Here is a 19311-nt window from a genome sequence, read left to right as displayed (position 1 = left end):
ATTTGAAGACATCTCTTTTATATACTAATTTCATAATATAAAACTTAAATCATCTTTCGTAAGTACCCTTTTCACTCCCAGTTACCGCAGTTATCTTCTGTGAAAGACAACCATAATAATCGCGCACGAATCTAAGGCCGATAACTCTAGCTTTTACCGGAAGTACAGCAAAATGGAAAATGGCGCCCTCCATGAATCGTAAGAAGTCAACATTTTTTAGAATTTATTTCTTCCTCTTTTTATTTGCTTAGTAATGCCAATCATATTAACCAACATTACCAGGACATCACTGGTTGATAGAAACCACCATATTGTAATGTATATTGAAAAAGAGCATGGTTTTACAGGAACTGAAATGGGGGAATGTTGAAGTTGCGAGTGAAAGTGCCAGAAACTTCACCATGGATTCGCCTGGGGACAACACTGCCGTGATTCGGATGAAACGAGAGTTTGATGCCTTTGTCTCAGCCAGTAGGAAACGGCACTTGCAAAGGAGCTTCAACGTCAATCAAGCTGAAAATGATGAAGAAACCACATCCTCATCTCCTGCTGTGTCCATGAGAAACCTCCTAGGTCAGTCAGCCCTCAAAACATTATCTGAGAGTCGGTCATACAGCCCTCAAAACATTATCTGAGAGTCGGTCATACAGCCCTCAAAACATTATCTGAGAGTCGGTCATACAGCCCTCAAAACATTATCTGAGAGTCGGTCATACAGCCCACAAAACATTATCTGAGAGTCGGTCATACAGCCCTCAAAACATTATGTGAGACTAAGTCAGTCAGCAAACATAAGATTTTTTTATCTGAGACTAGGTCAGATGCCCACAAAACATTATCTGAGACTAGGTCAGATGCCCACAAAACATTATGTGAGACTAAGTCAGTCAGCACACCAAACATTATCTGTCCATTGTTGAACCACCTCCATCAATGCCCAGATATGGAGGTATGACAGCACAGGAATTATGTGGCTGATAGTTGAATGTTAACCCACAAGTCATTATGTTGCTGTTGTAGACAAGGAGAAGGAGGAGAAACTGATGAAAGCGGAGGTTATCACGGCCAAGAGTATGATTGTGAAGCTGGAGGCAGAAGTAGATAACCTGCGTAGGTCCAACAAGAGGACCCGTATTGAGTATGATAAAGACCTGGGCAACTTGACCAGTGAAAAACAGGTGTTGCAGTCTGTTGTTATACACATTTATCACTGTATTCAGAATAAATTATGAAAAAAAACCCAATATTGTGCAATTTTGGAGGTTTAAGACATTAAGACATTACTAGTTACTCTATAATAATAATGTGTAGCTTAATACCATTTGAAAAAACAACTTTATTATCATGCCGAGGATGACAGTTCGATGTGAATGGCAAACGTATTATCTCTGGCATATGTTGTTTTGTTTACACTTGTTTCTATGGATACAGTGATCCCTCGTCACTTCGCTACCTTCGGGGTCCAAATAATTCATGAGCATAATAGATGATCAACGGTTTAACCGAGGTCGAGTCGTAGGTGGTAGATGACCAACAATACACTCTACCTGCTCTGTACTTACCACGATCTACATTGCACAATTCAGAATAAAATAAGAATAGAAGTTGTTTATGATTCATAGTGTAAAATAAGATTTATCGAGTATAATATGCGCTTTAAAAAAAACCACATTGTATCCCTTCAGTGAATTCAGGTGAATAAACAGGTATAACAAACTTGGTCAATAAAAGTATGAGATTAGATATAAAACATCACTAGACATTTAAAATGTATTTCCTGCTCTCAAAGGCATTATTTTATATGCAGAGATTAAGATTACCATGTGTATTGTCTAGTAAACCTTGCCAGAAATAGCAATCAGCTATGCACACATTTCCTCCCAATCTACCGGTGATTTAGTTGAAAAGTACCCAGTGATACAACTTCAAAAAGTTTTGATGCAATGGTCGGAAGAAATTGTATCTGGATTTATTATTTTATCAGGAATATTATATTCCAATATCGTGTTATTTTAGTTGGAGCTCCCACTATATGTATATATATATACTTAAAATTATAAGAACCATAAGCGTAGCACTTTGGTTAGGTGGTATGCAGGATATTTCTTACGTATTTGACCAGTCACCGTAGAGAATTCCTGTGCTGCATGTATTTCGATTGCAAAAACGTTATGTTGACATTTAATAGTCAAACGGCCTCAAATATGACTTAGCAAGTCATGGTACCGCATTTATGATATGTGTATCCATTCTCTTGCAACTAAAGTTCGTTTCAAAGCATCAGTAGCGATAATCTGACTGCAGTTGCTGTAAATAACGGTGAGTTGTGCGATCTACCGATCATTTCGCATACAATTTCGTCGAAATTATTGTAAACATTTTTGTAATTATTGAGTTAAATTTTGAATATGATTAATAAAAATATTGCAGATATTTGTCCGGATAAACAATGACATTTTTTTTTATAACCAGATATTATAATAATAGGATGAAATTATGTACTTCGGATTTGTTGACTGGTATTTCTGGTGTTACGTGATCGCGGTGATCAGCTGATAATGTTTTCTGAGAAGGGGGAAATGTCGTGTCATTGGAAAACTCGGAAAACTGTTAGTAAATTTTGGGAGCCATGCTTCACCGAGCGCTATAACCGAGTTAGCGCTATAACCGAGTTAGCGCTATATTGAGGAGTGCAATAGCGAGGGACCACTGTATGGGCATGTGTACAGCAGTAGGGGCTGATGTCTAACTGATGCAGCCTTCACTGAGTGTGTTGATGTTGCAGCGGGAGTTGGAGAAAGTCGGGGAGCTGAAGTCACGCTTGCAGTATCTTGCTGACAGAGAGAAGACAGCTCGAGAAGAGCTGCAGGAGCTTCGCCGGGAATCGGAGCTGAGGGCGGCAACTGCGGAGGAGAAGCAACTGGCGCTTCAGAAGGACAAGCTGCAGCTGGAAGAAGATCTACAACAGGTGGGGGTGTGGTAGATGGGGAGATCTACAACAGGTGGGGGTGTGGGAGATGGGGAGATCTACAACAGGTTGGGGTGTGGGAGATGGGGAGATCTACAACAGGTGGGGGTGTGGGAGATGGGGAGATCTACAACAGGTGGGGGTGTGGCAGATGGGGAGATCTACAACAGGTGGGGTTGTGGCAGATGGGGAGATCTACAACAGGTGGGGTGTGGCAGATAGGGAGATCTGCAACAGGTGGGGTGTGGCAGATGGTGAGATCTACAACAGATGGGGGTGTGTCAGATGGGGAGATCTACAACAGGTAGGTGTGTGATAGATGGGGAGATCTACAACAGGTGGGGGTGTGGCAGATGGGGAGATCTTCAACAGGTAGGGGTGTGGGAGATGGGGAGATCTACAACAGGTGGGGGTGTGGCAGATGGGGAGATCTACAACAGGTGGGGGTGTGGGAGATACGGAGATCTACAACAGGTAGGTGTGTGATAGATGGGGAGATCTACAACAGGTTGGGGTGTGGCAGATGGGGAGATCTACAACAGGTGGGGGTGTGGCAGATGGGGAGATCTACAGCAGGTTGGGGTGTGGGAGATGGTGAGATCTACAACAGGTTGGGATGTGGGAGATGGGGAGATCTACCGCAGGTGGGGGTGTGGCAGATGGGGAGATCTACAACAGGTGGGGGTGTGGCAGATAGGGAGATCTACAACAGGTTGGGGTGTGGTAGATGGGGAGATCTACAGCAGGTTGGGGTGTGGGAGATGGGGAGATCTACAACAGGTGGGGGTGTGGCAGATGGGGAGATCTACAACAGGTGGGGGTGTGGCAGATGGGGAGATCTACAACAGGTGGGGGTGTGGCAGATGGGGAGATCTACAACAGGTGGGGGTGTGGGAGATGGGGAGATCTACAACAGATGGGGGGTGGTAGATGGGGTGATCTACAACAGGTTGGGGTGTGGCAGATGGGAAGATCTACAACAGGTGGGGGTGTGGCAGATGGGGAGATCTACAACAGGTTGGGGTGTGGCAGATGGGGAGATCTACAGCAGGGGGGATGTGGTAGATCTGGATATCTACAACACATCAGGGGTTGGGTAGGTAGGGAAGATCTAGAACAGCTAGAGAGGTAGTGGTTGCATTTATTAATTCAAAATAATTTGATAATTTTGATGGTTTCTTTTTCAAAAGTGTCATAATCAAGTCCTGTCCCAGCAATGTGAGTGGTCAATTTGCAGGCCAACGAGCAGTCGTGGGAGAAGATAACGGAGCTGAGGAACCAGTCCATGAGGACGCAGATGGAGCTGCAGATCTGTCAGACGGAGCTGGAGGAGACAAAGGCGCAGCTCAAGCTGCAGCTCAAGTAGGTTGTTGCCATAGTAATGGTTGTCACCATTCTCTTACGATAGGTACAGTTGTGGATTTTAGGTAGTCAGGAAGGGAGGTGAGGTAGTGATTAAATCATTTGTTCATAATGACATCATCTTCCCTATATCAAAGCCTAGTTTCTACCCTTGCCACATCAAAGCCACCTTTCTTGGCTGCACCCTGGTGCCACTTCGCATAGATCACAAGTTGTAATGAAAATGCGATATCCAATCAGATCGCTGTTCTTACAAATGGCGACTACCATAGGCGACGACCTAGTCGATCCTATAATGAAAATATCCCCAACACAAAAACATAGGCAATCGTTGGGGGGTTAAAAGATGAAAAAGATTCGTCAACAAAGACAGGCAGCGGTATATCACTTGCACACAAAGGTGTAGTCGTGGATGTTGATTTTTTTAAATGTTCTCTGATTGGGCTATCGATATGTGGGATACTCCAATCATATTTAGCACAGGAAAGTGGGCTTGATGTGGCAAGGGTGGAAACAAGACTTTGACAAAAAAGCTAGTGGAAGCTCTTGCCTCGGGAAGATGTCATGACATAGGCTACGTCTTGAGGCCCCACATGTGTGAAGACTCCCAGGTATTACTAGAATATTGCTGAGACCGATGTGATACTGTATTCAGTCCCTCACTTGATTGTTAGGGTGATACATACATAATGCCTTGTGGAGATGCGCATGATGGGACTAGAGTACTGGTGGCTGTTGTATACTGAGGTACTTTGATCTAGCTGACTGTTAATTTGGCTAAAAGCGGCCAGTCGCTGTGTAAAGAAGAAATGGGTCAAGACACTAGCTTCATACACTGTACACATGCATTCACAAGAACAACTGACTGTTGTAGCAGCTACATGGATGGGTTAGGGATGTGGTTACAACTGACTGTTGTAGCAGCTACATGGATGGGTTAGGGATGTGGTTACAACTGACTGTTGTAGCAGCTACATGGATGGGTTAGGGATGTGGTTACAACTGACTGTTGTAGCAGCTACATGGATGGGTTAGGGATGTGGTTACAACCGACTGGACTGTTGTAGCAGCTACATGGATGGGTTAGGGATGTGGTTACAACTGACTGTTTTAGCAGCTACATGGATGGGTTAGGGATGTGGTTACAACTGACTGTTTTAGCAGCTACATGGATGGGTTAGGGATGTGGTTACAACTGACTGTTGTAGCAGCTACATGGATGGGTTAGGGATGTGGTTACAACCGACTGGACTGTTGTAGCAGCTACATGGATGGGTTAGGGATGTGGTTACAACTGACTGTTGTAGCAGCTACATGGATGGGTTAGGGATGTGGTTACAACTGACTGTTGTAGCAGCTACATGGATGGGTTAGGGATGTGGTTACAACTGACTGTTTTAGCAGCTACATGGATGGGTTAGGGATGTGGTTACAACTGACTGTTTTAGCAGCTACATGGATGGGTTAGGGATGTGGTTACAACTGACTGTTGTAGCAGCAACATGGATGGGTTAGGGATGTGGTTACAACTGACTGTTGTAGCAGCTACATGGATGGGTTAGGGATGTGGTTACAACTGACTGTTTTAGCAGCTACATGGATGGGTTAGGGATGTGGTTACAACTGACTGTTTTAGCAGCTACATGGATGGGTTAGGGATGTGGTTACAACTGACTGTTGTAGCAGCTACATGGATGGGTTAGGGATGTGGTTACAACTGACTGTTGTAGCAGCTACATGGATGGGTTAGGGATGTGGTTACAACTGACTGTTGTAGCAGCTACATGGATGGGTTAGGGATGTGGTTACAACTGACTGTTGTAGCAGCTACATGGATGGGTTAGGGATGTGGTTACAACTGACTGTTGTAGCAGCTACATGGATGGGTTAGGGATGTGGTTACAACTGACTGATGTAGCAGCTACATGGATGGGTTAGGGATGTGGTTACAACTGACTGTTTTAGCAGCTACATGGATGGGTTAGGGATGTGGTTTGTTGGAGATGGGATTCAGACAGTGCAGCAATCAGGGAAGTTCGATCTGGGGGACGGGCATGATGGGTAAACATGTGAACCACTTCTCCAATATCCCCTGTTGTTTCAGACGGTCAGCCGAGACTACTGCCCATCTCAAGGAGTTGGAGGACTTCCGCCTGCGAGCTGTACAGGCGGAACAGAAGATAAAGGTATGGTAATCACAGACATACACCAGATTCTGAACGAAGGAAGGTCCACATCTGTTCATGAATGTAGAGTATCACAGACTGAGAACTGTGTTTGTTTGTTTGTTTGTTTGTTGTTTAACGCCACACTCAGCAATATTCCTGCGATATGAAGGTGGTCTGTAAATAATCAAGTCTGGACCTGACAATCCAGTGATTGACATCATGAGCATCAGTCTACGCAATTGGGATATGATGACATGCATCAACCAATTCAGTGAGCCAGACCACCTGATCCTGTTAGTCGCCTCCTATGACAACCATAGTCTTTTACGGCAGGCATGGGTTGCTGAAGACCTATTCTGCTCCGGATCTTCACGGGTCCTGAGAACTTTGGTGGGTCTCAAAGTATATGTTACGGTGAAGTAATATATAAGTTGTGTTGTGAGAACTCCCATGGCTATCTGTGTGTTCTCCAGGACCTTGAGGACCAGGAGAGTCTGCACCAAGAGGATGTCACCATCACACGTGCGCTCAAGACTCAGCTGGAAAACCTCCCGGACCTTGAGAGGGAGCTGGAAAAACTGAAAGAGGAAAACAAATACTACAAGTAAGTACTGTTGGTATACTTCTTGTTGTCATGGATACATACTGTAGGAGTACTTCCTGTTGTCATGGATACGTACTGTAGGAGTACTTCCTGTTGTCATGGATACATACTGTAGGAGTACTTCCTGTTGTCATGGGGACACTTGTCTGGCCAGTTGTTGATAATATCAAACTATTGCTGCTTCTCAATATGTTAAATGAAGTGGATTTCATTTTTTAATTATGTGTTGGGCAGGGAGACAGGGTACAATGTGTAATTATGTGTTGGGCAGGGAGACAGAAAAGAACACTCTGCTGCTGGAGGAACAGATTGATGGCCTGACCAGGAAACTGCAGCGGGCAGAGGACAGGATGGCAGACTACACCCAGATGCAGCTGGACAATGAGGTGACCGCAGGGGTGGGGTGTGAAGGTGACCGCAGGGGTGAGGTGTGGAGGTGACAGGGGTGGGGTGTGGAGGTAACGGGTGGGGTGTGGAGGTGACAGGGGTGGGGTGTGGAATGTGAAGGTGACAATTTCTTTTCTTTGCTTCCTTGTGGTAAACTTAATTAATCATGCCTTTTACATGTAATACGCACATAAATTGCATGGAAAATATCCCATTGTGATTGAGTGAGCTGACAGCTGCTTTACTTCTTATACAGAGTCTGAAGATCAACCTGGAGAGATGGCAGGGGAAGTCGGCAGCTGGAGTCGGGAACCCTCTGTGAGTCATGCAGCAGTCAGCGGCAGCTCCAGCTGCTTCATACAGTCATACACACACATCATCTTACTCAGCAGTCACTTACAGTTCTCCTTTGGAAGCCTGCATGACATCTACCATGTGTTTGTCTGCATTTATAATCTGTACTTTAGGAATATCTTACTGCTGTGACATATATGGTTACCTACCAAGTGATAAGTGTGTACAAGTGTGTGTATGACTATTCTGTTGTGGAAGGTGTTTACAGGGAAGGTTGCTGTGTTCATTAGGTCGCCGACAGAGTTGTCCCAGCAGGTGGTGGAGCTGCAGAGTGCCCAGATGCTGGCGCGAGACGAGTACGGCAAGCTGCAGTCCAGGTGTGTAGCAGGATCACTGGTTCTGTCAGGGACACATGCTTGTTATAAACGCTGATTTGTGATGGATGGACATGACTCAAGGGAACAGACTCTGTATCATGATAAGATCAGTGGTTACCATGTGTCACTCATGTCTCAGAACAGTTAGTACTGGAATGGTTGACGCCTTGCAGCGTCTTTACTTGATTAATAGGACCAGACCCATACCATGACGCTGCTTGTTTGTTGCAGTCATGACTCACATGGCAGCCTGGAGTCATATTGCAATATTGACTCAACTAGCAGCCTGGAGTCATATTGCAATATTGACTCAACTAGCAGCCTGGAGTCACATTGCAATATTGACTCAACCAGCAGCCTGGAGTCATATTGCAATATTGACTCAACTAGCAGCCTGGAGTCATATTGCAATATTGACTCAACCAGCAGCCGGGAGTCACATTGCACTATTGACTCAACTAGCAGCCTGGAGTCATATTGCAATATTGACTCAACTAGCAGCCTGGAGTCATATTGCAATATTGACTCAACTAGCAGCCTGGAGTCACATTGCACTATTGACTCAACTAGCAGCCTGGAGTCATATTGCAATATTGACTCAACTAGCAGCCTGGAGTCATATTGCAATATTGACTCAACTAGCAGCCTGGAGTCATATTGCAATATTGACTCAACTAGCAGCCTGGAGTCATATTGCAATATTGACTCAACTAGCAGCCTGGAGTCATATTGCAGTTACCCACGAAGATCAGGGGTAGCGGAAGGTCTTGGGGTCGATCCCTGGGTCAGACATTGCATGCTTGTGACAGTTGTCCTTGTCTGGGGGGTGGGGGGTGAAGTTTATGGCAGTATTGCTCCCAGACAGGCGGGTAGCCATGTGCGCGGAAACTATGCCCGATTTTTTAAAAGTACTGATTTCACTTAGAAATTTTACTGCATCTTTGTTTATTTGACTTATTGACTATTGCCATTCACTTATTACATTTTTTTGTGTTACTTAAAATGCGATTCAATTTTAAAATTTTCCTCTTTTTACGGGAAAACCTGCTCACATCACTGAAAAGTAAAACAAGGACTGGTCAGCTCGGAGTCGGTATACTGTGTGTGAGTGGGGTACTCAGGTTCAACGGGGCATGGTATCTCAGTGGGCTAGCACTATAAAATCAGCAGCAGTCCGGACAAGTACAAACAGCCACACACACACATGTGCATGCATGTTGCTATGTAAGGGGAATAATCTTGGACACGATGTTAAACCCGTTCCGACTCACCTCACCTGCACTCTGGACGTACAAAGATCAGTTGTCTGTCTGTTCAGGTTCCACTCCCTGCAGGCAGAACTAAGGGAGACAACTTCCAAGTACCAGACTGCAGTACAGGAAGCAAGTGCTGGGAAGACAGGATCGCAGCAACAGCAGGATCTCATAAAGAGGCTCCAGCGGAAGCTGCTGTTGGTCAGCAAGGTACGAGATTACCATCACTCTGATTGTAGCCTGGTGTTAGCTCAAAGTTAACAGAAATTGGATTCAAACACAGCTATGACATCATCTCTTCAGTGCCCTTCTGTGAGTTAACACCACATCTCTTCACAAGAGATCTCTTCACAATTTAGATGCCCCTATTCAACATTTGTTTGGCCACAAAAGTAAACCTTTAAACTGCCCAATAATTAAGGTATCATAAAAGGTATCATAGAAATTTGCCATTTTTAAGGGTTTTGCTGTAAGGACTAGTGGAGTACAAATGTGAGTTTCTGACGCTGATTTCATGTTTGGATCCAAGTTTTGTTTGTTATTGCCAGGAGCGGGAGGGCTACAAACGAATCCTGGACTCGTACGAGAGTGAAGTGACGGTGAACGTGGGGGCGCTGCAGGCAAGCCGTGTTCAGCAGCTAGAGCAACTGCTCCACGACTACCGCACTCAGACAGAGTCGTTGGAGGCAGAGCTTGGACGCACCGCCCACGAGGTGTCACAGACCAAGACTAAGTGCTTACAGGTAAGTGGCTGGGGTAAACGTTGATAAAAGTGTCCCCCACTGTGATTTGAGTGGAATAAACCACTCATTGTACTTTCCATAAGCAATACTATGTTAAAGATTTGTCTTAGCGCTACGACTGTCGTATATTAAAGAATGGGACTTGTGATTGATTTAGAGGTCCGTCTCTTCTATGTAAAAAAAATGGGAGTTGAAATTATCTTAGCACTAAGATTGCTTTGTGAAACGGTACCCAGATTACTAATGTCTTTCACGTTGGGTTTGTAACTTATTTAACATTTGCTGATATTGAAAGGTATAATTAGGACAGTAAAAAGTAACTGAAGTAACCGTATATTGCGAGATGAAATGATTCAAAGATTGTCTTGCATCTGCACAACATGGTACGTTTATGTATATAAGGAGGACATGGTAGGAAATTGAATATGAAATTATTTCCTATCCGGATGACAACATATTGCAGATTGACCCTCTCTTTGATCACATGACACAGGTGACTATGCTTGTCGTAAGAGATGACAAACAGGATAGGGTTGTCAGGCTTGCTGACTTGGTTGATGCATGTCATGGTATCCCAATTGCATGGATTTATGCTCATGATGTCAATCACTGGATTGTCTGGTTCAGACTCGACAGGCCGCCGTTATATAGCTGGAATATTGCTGAGAGCGCCATGACACAGAACATAAAACATACCTCAGCAAGTCTAGCAACTATGTGTATATCATTAATGTGTGACAACTCAAGTTTCTCACCTTTTCTCAATATTACTTAACAGATGCAAAATTTGGGATTGGTTTTATGTCCTTCATTCTGTCTTTCCCTGACAGCTGGAGACGCAGACAGATGGGGGCGGTAGGGCGGCACTAGCAGCAAAGTGTGACCAGAGAACTATACAGGAACTTAAGTAAGTCTAGTCAGGTCTAGAGACAGCAAATAGGTCCCCAGAATCCCAGAGTCTTGTCTAGAGTCTTGTCTCCATGTATTGTTGTATGTCATTGTGTCGTGACTGCATGCATTATTGTCATTGTGCGGGGACCACATGCATTATTGTATGTCATTGTGGCTTGACTGCATGCATTGTTGTCATTGTGCGGGGACCCCATGCATTGTTGTATGTCATTGTGGCTTGACTGCATGCATTATTGTCATTGTGCGGGGACCCCATGCATTGTTGTATGTCATTGTGTCTTGACTGCATGCATTATTGTCATTGTGCGGGGACCCCATGCATTGTTGTATGTCATTGTGTCGTGACTGCATGCATTATTGTCATTGTGCGGGTACCCCATGCATTATTGTATGTCATTGTGGCTTGACTGCATGCATTATTGTCATTGTGCGGGGACCCCATGCATTGTTGTATGTCATTGTGGCTTGACTGCGTGCATTATTGTCATTGTGCGGGGACCCCATGCATTGTTGTATGTCATTGTGGCTTGACTGCATGCATTATTGTCATTGTGCGGGGACCCCATGCATTGTTGTATGTCATTGTGGCTTGACTGTATGCATTATTGTCATTGTGCGGGGACCCCATGCATTGTTGTATGTCATTGTTGCTTGACTGCATGCATTATTGTCATTGTGCGGGGACCCCATGCATTGTTGTATGTCATTGTGGCTTGACTGCATGCATTGTTTTCATTGTGCGGGGACCCCATGCATTGTTGTATGTCATTGTGGCTTGACTGCATGCATTATTGTCATTGTGCGGGGACCCCATGCATTGTTGTATGTCATTGTGGCTTGACTGCATGCATTATTGTCATTGTGCGGGGACCCCATGCATTGTTGTATGTCATTGTGGCTTGACTGCATGCATTGTTGTCATTGTGCGGGGACCCCATGCATTGTTGTATGTCATTGTGGCTTGACTGCATGCATTATTGTCATTGTGCGGGGACCCCATGCATTGTTGTATGTCATTGTGGCTTGACTGCATGCATTATTGTCATTGTGCGGGGACCCCATGCATTGTTGTATGTCATTGTGGCTTGACTGCATGCATTGTTGTATGTCATTGTGCGGGGACCCCATGCATTGTTGTATGTCATTGTGGCTTGACTGCATGAATTGTTGTCATTGTGCGGGGACCCCATGCATTGTTGTATGTCATTGTGGCTTGACTGCATGCATTGTTGTATGTCATTGTGCGGGGACCCCATGCATTGTTGTATGTCATTGTGGCTTGACTGCATGCATTATTGTCATTGTGCGGGGACCCCATGCATTGTTGTATGTCATTGTGGCTTGACTGCATGCATTGTTGTATGTCATTGTGCGGGGACCCCATGCATTGTTGTATGTCATTGTGGCTTGACTGCATGCATTATTGTCATTGTGCGGGGACCCCATGCATTGTTGTATGTCATTGTGGCTTGACTGCATGCATTGTTGTATGTCATTGTGCGGGGACCCCATGCATTGTTGTATGTCATTGTGGCTTGACTGCATGCATTATTGTCATTGTGCGGGGACCCCATGCATTGTTGTATGTCATTGTGGCTTGACTGCATGCATTGTTGTATGTCATTGTGCGGGGACCCCATGCATTGTTGTATGTCATTGTGGCTTGACTGCATGCATTGTTGTATGTCATTGTGCGGGGACCCCATGCATTGTTGTATGTCATTGTGGCTTGACTGCATGCATTATTGTCATTGTGCGGGGACCCCATGCATTGTTGTATGTCATTGTGGCTTGACTGCATGCATTGTTGTATGTCATTGTGGCTTGACTGCATGCATTGTTGTATGTCATTGTGGCTTGACTGCATGCATTGTTGTATGTCATTGTGGCTTGACTGCATGCATTGTTGTATGTCATTGTGCGGGGACCCCATGCATTGTTGTATGTCATTGTGGCTTGACTGCATGCATTGTTTTATGTCTCACTCAGCAATATTCCAGCTATGTGACGGCAGTCTGTAAATAATCGAGTCAGGACCCGACAGTCCAGTGATTGACAACATGAAAATTGATCCACGCAATTGGTATCAATGACATGCATCAACCAAGTCAGCGAGCCTGACCACCCGATCCTGTTAGTCACCTCTTACGACAAGCATAGTCGCCTTTTGTAGTTGCGGGATGTGTCACCTGTATTCTATTGTCTCTTGGTGGGGAGATGACAGCCTTCTCTCACGTTCATACACTACACCACTTAGTGACAGTTGCAGGATGTGTCACCTGTATTCTGTTGTCTCTGTAGGGAGAGAGTCATAGAGCTTGAGTTGGAGGTAGAGAAGAAGAACAGACAGGTTGATGTCCTGGAGGCCCGGATAGAACAGAGGAAACTACAGGTGAGTGTTATATTCGTAGAGAAATGAAAATTGGAACTTTGGTTGAGGTTGCTGGCAATTCCTTGAGGTTGAGAATGTTGAGCTTCATACTTGATTTGTATGGATTAAGTTTACATTCATGCTACAATTAAAAGTCCTGTCAGTGATTTTTTGAATGGCTTGGAATAGCTTAGGAGAGAAGTCTGTTGTCCCCATGACATTGTGAGCTGTGTTTAGCTGAGGAGAGACATGATATTGTGAGCTGTGTATAGCTGAGGAGAGACATGACATTGTGAGCTGTGTATAGCTGAGGAGAGACATGACATTGTGAGCTGTGTATTTGCAGGGTGATTATGATCCGTCCAAGACGAAGGTCGTCCACTTTACTATGAACCCAGCTGAAATCGCACAGAGGCACCGAGAGGAGGAGATGAAAAGGTTGCAAGACGAGAATGACAAACTTAAACAGAGGCTGAAGTTATTGGAGGAGTCTGGAGGCTCAGTGGACGACTTGACTCAGAAGGTGGAGAAGAAACTGCAAGAGCCAGATGTCAGCAAGGAGGTGGAAGGTGGGCCAACGGAGTCAGATGGTGGAGTGTGTGAGATGGTGGAGCGTGTGAGATGGTGGAGTGTGTCAGATGGTGGAGTGTGTGAGATGGTGGAGCGTGTGAGATGGTGGAGTGTGTGAGATGGTGGAGTGTGTGAGATGGTGGAGTGTGTGAGATGGTGGAGTGTGTGAGATGGTGGAGCGTGTGAGATGGTGGAGTGTGTCAGATGGTGGTGGAGTGTGTGAGATGGTGGAGCGTGTGAGATGGTGGAGCGTGTGAGATGGTGGAGAGTGTGAGATGGTGGAGTGTGTGAGATGGTGGAGTGTGTGAGATGGTGGAGTGTGTGAGGTGGTGGAGTGTGTGAGATGGTGGAGTGTGTCAGATGGTGGACCGTGTGAGATGGTGGACCATGTGAGATGGTGGAGCGTGTGAGGTGGTGGAGTGTGTGAGATGGTGGAGCGTGTGAGATGGTGGAGCGTGTGAGATGGTGGAGCGTGTGAGATGATGGAGCATGTGAGGTGGTGGTTGAGTGTGTGAGGTGGTGGAGTGTGAGATGATGGTGGAGTGTGTGAGATGGTGGAGTGTGTCAGATGGTGGAGTGTGTGAGGTGGTGGAGTGTGTGAGGTGGTGGAGTGTTTGAGATGGTGGAGTGTGTGAGGTGGTGGAGTGTGTGAGATGGTGGAGTGTGTGAGATGGTGGAGTGTGTGAGGTGGTGGAGTGTGTGAGATGGTGGAGTGTGTGAGGTGGTGGAGTGTGTGAGGTGGTGGAGTGTTTGAGATGGTGGAGTGTGTGAGGTGGTGGAGTGTGTGAGATGGTGGAGCGTGTGAGATGGTGGAGTGTGTGAGATGGTGGAGTGTGTGAGGTGGTGGAGTGTGTGAGATGGTGGAGTGTGTGAGATGGTGGAGTGTGTGAGGTGGTGGAGTGTGTGAGATGGTGGAGTGTGTGAGGTGGTGGAGTGTGTGAGATGGTGGAGTGTGTCAGATGGTGGAGCGTGTGAGATGGTGGAGTGTGTGAGATGGTGGAGTGTGTCAGATGGTGGAGTGTGTCAGATGGTGGAGTGTGTCAGATGGTGGAGTGTGTGAGGTGGTGGACCGTGTGAGGTGGTGGAGTGTGTGAGGTGGTGGAGTGTGTCAGATGGTGGAGTGTGTGAGGTGGTGGTGGAGTGTGTCAGATGGTGGAGTGTGAGGGGTGGTGGAGTGTGTCAGATGGTGGAGTGTGTCAGATGGTGGAGTGTGTGAGGTGGTGGAGCATGTGAGGTGGTGGTTGAGTGTGTGAGATGGTGGAGCGTGTGAGATGGTGGAGTGTGTGAGATGGTGGAGTGTGTGAGGTGGTGGAGTGTGTGAGGTGGTGGAGTGTGTGAGATGGTGGAGTGTGTCAGATGGTGGAGTGTGTGAGATGGTGGAGTGTGTCAGATGGTGGAGTGTGTGAGATGGTGGAGTGTGTCAGATGGTGGAGTGTGTGAGATGGTGGAGTGTGTCAGATGGTGGAGTGTGTGAGATGGTGGAGTGTGTCAGATGGTGGAGTGTGAGAGATGGTGGAGTGTGTGAGGTGGTGAAGTGTGTGAGATGGTGGAGTGTGTGAGATGGTGGAGTGTGTCAGATGGTGGAGTGTGTGAGGTTGTGGAGTGTGTGAGTTGGTGGAGTGTGTGAGATGGTGGAGTGTGTGAGGTGGTGGAGTGTGTGAGATGGTGGAGTGTGTCAGATGGTGGAGTGTGTCAGATGGTGGAGCGTGTGAGGTGGTGGAGTGTGTGAGATGGTGGAGTGTGTGAGATGGTGGAGTGTGTCAGATGGTGGAGTGTGTCAGATGGTGGAGTGTGTGAGGTGGTGGACCGTGTGAGGTGGTGGAGTGTGTGAGGTGGTGGAGTGTGTCAGATGGTGGAGTGTGTGAGGTGGTGGTGGAGTGTGTCAGATGGTGGAGTGTGTCAGATGGTGGAGTGTGTGAGGTGGTGGAGTGTGTCAGATGGTGGAGTGTGTCAGATGGTGGAGTGTGTGAGGTGGTGGAGCATGTGAGGTGGTGGTTGAGTGTGTGAGATGGTGGAGTGTGTGAGGTGGTGGAGTGTGTGAGGTGGTGGAGCGTGTGAGATGGTGGAGTGTGTGAGGTGGTGGAGCGTGTGAGGTGGTGGAGTGTGTGAGATGGTGGAGTGTGTGAGTTGGTGGAGTGTGTGAGGTGGTGGAGTGTGTGAGATGGTGGAGTGTGTGAGATGGTGGAGTGTGAGAGATGGTGGAGTGTGTCAGATGGTGGAGCATGTGAGATGGTGGAGTGTGTCAGATGGTGGAGCATGTGAGTTGGTGGAGTGTGTGAGGTGGTGGAGTGTGTCAGATGGTGGAGTGTGTCAGATGGTGGAGTGTGTGAGATGGTGGAGTGTGTGAGGTGGTGGTGGAGTGTGTCAGATGGTGGAGTGTGTCAGATGGTGGAGTGTGAGAGATGGTGGAGTGTGTCAGATGGTGGAGTGTGTGAGGTGGTGGAGCATGTGAGGTGGTGGTTGAGTGTGTGAGATGGTGGAGTGTGTGAGGTGGTGGAGTGTGTGAGGTGGTGGAGCGTGTGAGATGGTGGAGTGTGTGAGGTGGTGGAGCGTGTGAGGTGGTGGAGTGTGTGAGATGGTGGAGTGTGTGAGTTGGTGGAGTGTGTGAGGTGGTGGAGTGTGTGAGATGGTGGAGTGTGTGAGATGGTGGAGTGTGAGAGATGGTGGAGTGTGTCAGATGGTGGAGCATGTGAGATGGTGGAGTGTGAGAGATGGTGGAGTGTGTGAGGTGGTGGAGTGTGTGAGATAGTGGATTGTGTGAGGTGGTGGAGTGTGTGAGATGGTGGAGCGTGTCAGATGGTGGATTGTGTCAGATCATGTGAGATGGTGTGATATGGTGGATTGTGCCATGGTGAATTTTGGTTCGGTCAGAATGTAACTGTAACCGTTGCCGTATTGTGTTTGTATTTTAAGACCACAAGGTGTTTTCACATCTCAAGAATATCATATTAAGTATAGCTCTGTGGAATTGTTTTGGTCATTCATGTTGAGTCAAGGTCATCCCCAAGGTCATGGCACATACTGCATTACCAGTAAAGTAGCTCAAGGCATTGAACTATAGTTGTGTGCATGTTTATTAACAACCTGGAACTGATGTCATTAGATCTTAATTAGAGTAGCAAAAGTCACGGGACTTAAGTTTCTCAGGCTGTGAGGAAATGGCAGTGAATGGGCTGCTGTTGTTGTAAGTACTTGCAGCAAAGACGCTCTTGGGTTCACTGCTGTGCACCTTTGTTTCTACAAGGTTCATGAAGTATCCTATCTCCTTCTCAGAGCTTAAGAGCCAGCTGGCAGATTATTGGGGAGGTCAAGATGTTTCACATGGTGTTAGAGCTTAAGAGCCAGCTGGCAGATTATTGGGGAGGTCAAGATGTTTCACATGGTGTTAGAGCTGAAGAGCCAGCTGGCAGATTATTGGGGAGGTCAAGATGTTTCACATGGTGTTAGAGCTGAAGAGCCAGCTGGCAGATTATTGGGGAGGTCAAGATGTTTCACATGGTGTTAGAGCTGAAGAGCCAGCTGGCAGATTATTGGGGAGGTCAAGATGTTTCACATGGTGTTAGAGCTTAAGAGCCAGCTGGCAGATTATTGGGGAGGTCAAGATGTTTCACATGGTGTTAGAGCTGAAGAGCCAGCTGGCAGATTATTGGGGAGGTCAAGATGTTTCACATGGTGTTAGAGCTGAAGAGCCAGCTGGCAGATTATTGGGGAGGTCAAGATGTTTCACATGGTGTCAGAGCTGAAGAGCCAGCTGGCAGATTATTGGGGAGGTCAAGATGTTTCACATGGTGTTTTCTATCTCCTTCCCCTCAGAGCTGAAGAGCCAGCTGACCCGGGAAGAGCTACGCAACAAGCGACTGATGGAGGCGTTCAAAAAGACGAGCCAGGAGTTCCGTGAGGTGTGCTACCAGCTGACGGGCTACAAGATCGACATCCCCTGTGCCAGTCAGTACCGACTGACCAACATGTATGCCGATTCCCCACAGGACTACCTGTTGTTTGCTGTGAGTAGAGGGCAGCTCTGAAAGCAGCTCTGGAAGCAGCTCCTGTGGCTGTGTCGTTCATGTTCATTTGTAAATGTAAATCTGATTATCTGATTAAAGTTGTGTAAATACATTGTAGCTTCGGGATGTATCACAATACTTGTGCTTGATATAAATACAATCTATTTTTTCTAATGTCCAAACAGGACAGAATCTATATATACTACTCAAAAGAAGTTAAAGAAAACCCCCTTTTTTTCATGACAGTAGTTAATCTGTCATAGCCATACCAGACTTTTTCATATGTTCAGTTAATCTGTGTTGGTCATGACAGGTTAATTATAATTATAGTAATAATTTAGGTGTTCTTTAACTTTTTTTTGTATTATATATATGAAATTAAATTAGAATTAGCTTTATATAGTTTTGTAGCATGAGATAAATATATTGGTAGTGTGGTATTGAGGGTTGAGTTGAGTGACATCACAGTTGACCGATGTGGACATTAACACGGAGACGTTTCCTCCACAGCATGGCTCCTCTGGGGAGACGCAGATGCTACAAACAGCTTTCTCCGAGACCGTGCAGGACCTGATTGACCTTTATCTTGCAAAACAGGACAGTATCCCAGCATTCCTCAGTAGCGTCACACTTCAGCTGTTGGGGAGTCGAACAATGTGTGTAGATTGAGTGTACCTCCAAAGTGAGGGTTTTAATGTCAAGGTGTGTACCTCTAAAGTGAGGGTTTTAATGTCAAGGTGTCCTCTTGGACGTTGGTGACAGAGATGCTTCTCCTTGCAACGAACACTTACCACTGCAAAAATAAATTCAAGATTCCAATGGACCACTGATGCACATGATGGCAGAGAGAAATCTACAGTTCATGACAAAATTATCAAGTGAAACGCAATATACAGCGATGAAATTATCATGGTGCAGAAACCAAATCTGCTGAGGTTTATCTAGTCACTAAATATGTGACTGTCTGGTAGGCTAATAAATGCTGACTAGGTCTGCTTCCCTTGAAGAGTATCAGCACATTGGATCAGTGAACTCCAAATGGGGATGGCCGTCCTGCTGTAGGACAGTGGGATGTGTGGCTCAAGGGCACGGTGCCACTGCACATCCTTGTAGGGATGAAGCAACATGGGAAGCTGCCGACGTAACCATTGGAAACAGTTGTTATTGTGTACAGAAACTGTTGATATTGATGTTGTTTTTTTAAGAAGACAATAAAGATCATACATGTAAACTTTGTTTACATTCTCTTTAATTAATACATGCTGTATGGTGGCTGTATCATACTCCAGGGAGCCCGA

The 19311-nt window shown here is 46.1% G+C and overlaps 1 protein-coding gene across 1 annotated transcript; it reads left to right on the top strand.

Annotated features, from left to right (window-relative positions):
* The first annotated feature begins 165 nt into the window (after nucleotides 1–165).
* On the top strand, nucleotides 166–19185 carry LOC139468614 (mitotic spindle assembly checkpoint protein MAD1-like). The gene is made up of 17 exons (XM_071250732.1): nucleotides 166–198; nucleotides 348–573; nucleotides 1021–1178; nucleotides 2786–2968; nucleotides 4206–4330; nucleotides 6435–6516; nucleotides 6972–7102; nucleotides 7374–7488; nucleotides 7746–7807; nucleotides 8074–8160; nucleotides 9479–9623; nucleotides 9962–10156; nucleotides 10987–11063; nucleotides 13370–13460; nucleotides 13786–14008; nucleotides 17823–18013; nucleotides 18524–19185. Exons 2-17 carry the CDS (start codon nucleotides 402–404, stop codon nucleotides 18680–18682), a joined length of 2196 nt encoding a protein of 731 aa, XP_071106833.1. The 5' UTR covers nucleotides 166–198; nucleotides 348–401; the 3' UTR covers nucleotides 18683–19185.
* The last annotated feature ends 126 nt before the right edge of the window (nucleotides 19186–19311 follow it).

The sequence above is a fragment of the Haliotis cracherodii genome, unplaced genomic scaffold (genome assembly GCF_022045235.1).
Source record: "Haliotis cracherodii isolate W230 unplaced genomic scaffold, xgHalCrac1.p SCAF_2, whole genome shotgun sequence".
Taxonomy (NCBI): Eukaryota; Metazoa; Mollusca; class Gastropoda; order Lepetellida; family Haliotidae; genus Haliotis; species Haliotis cracherodii.
The sequence above is the reverse complement of the archived record's forward strand: the minus strand, read 5'-3'. Positions and strand labels throughout refer to the sequence as shown.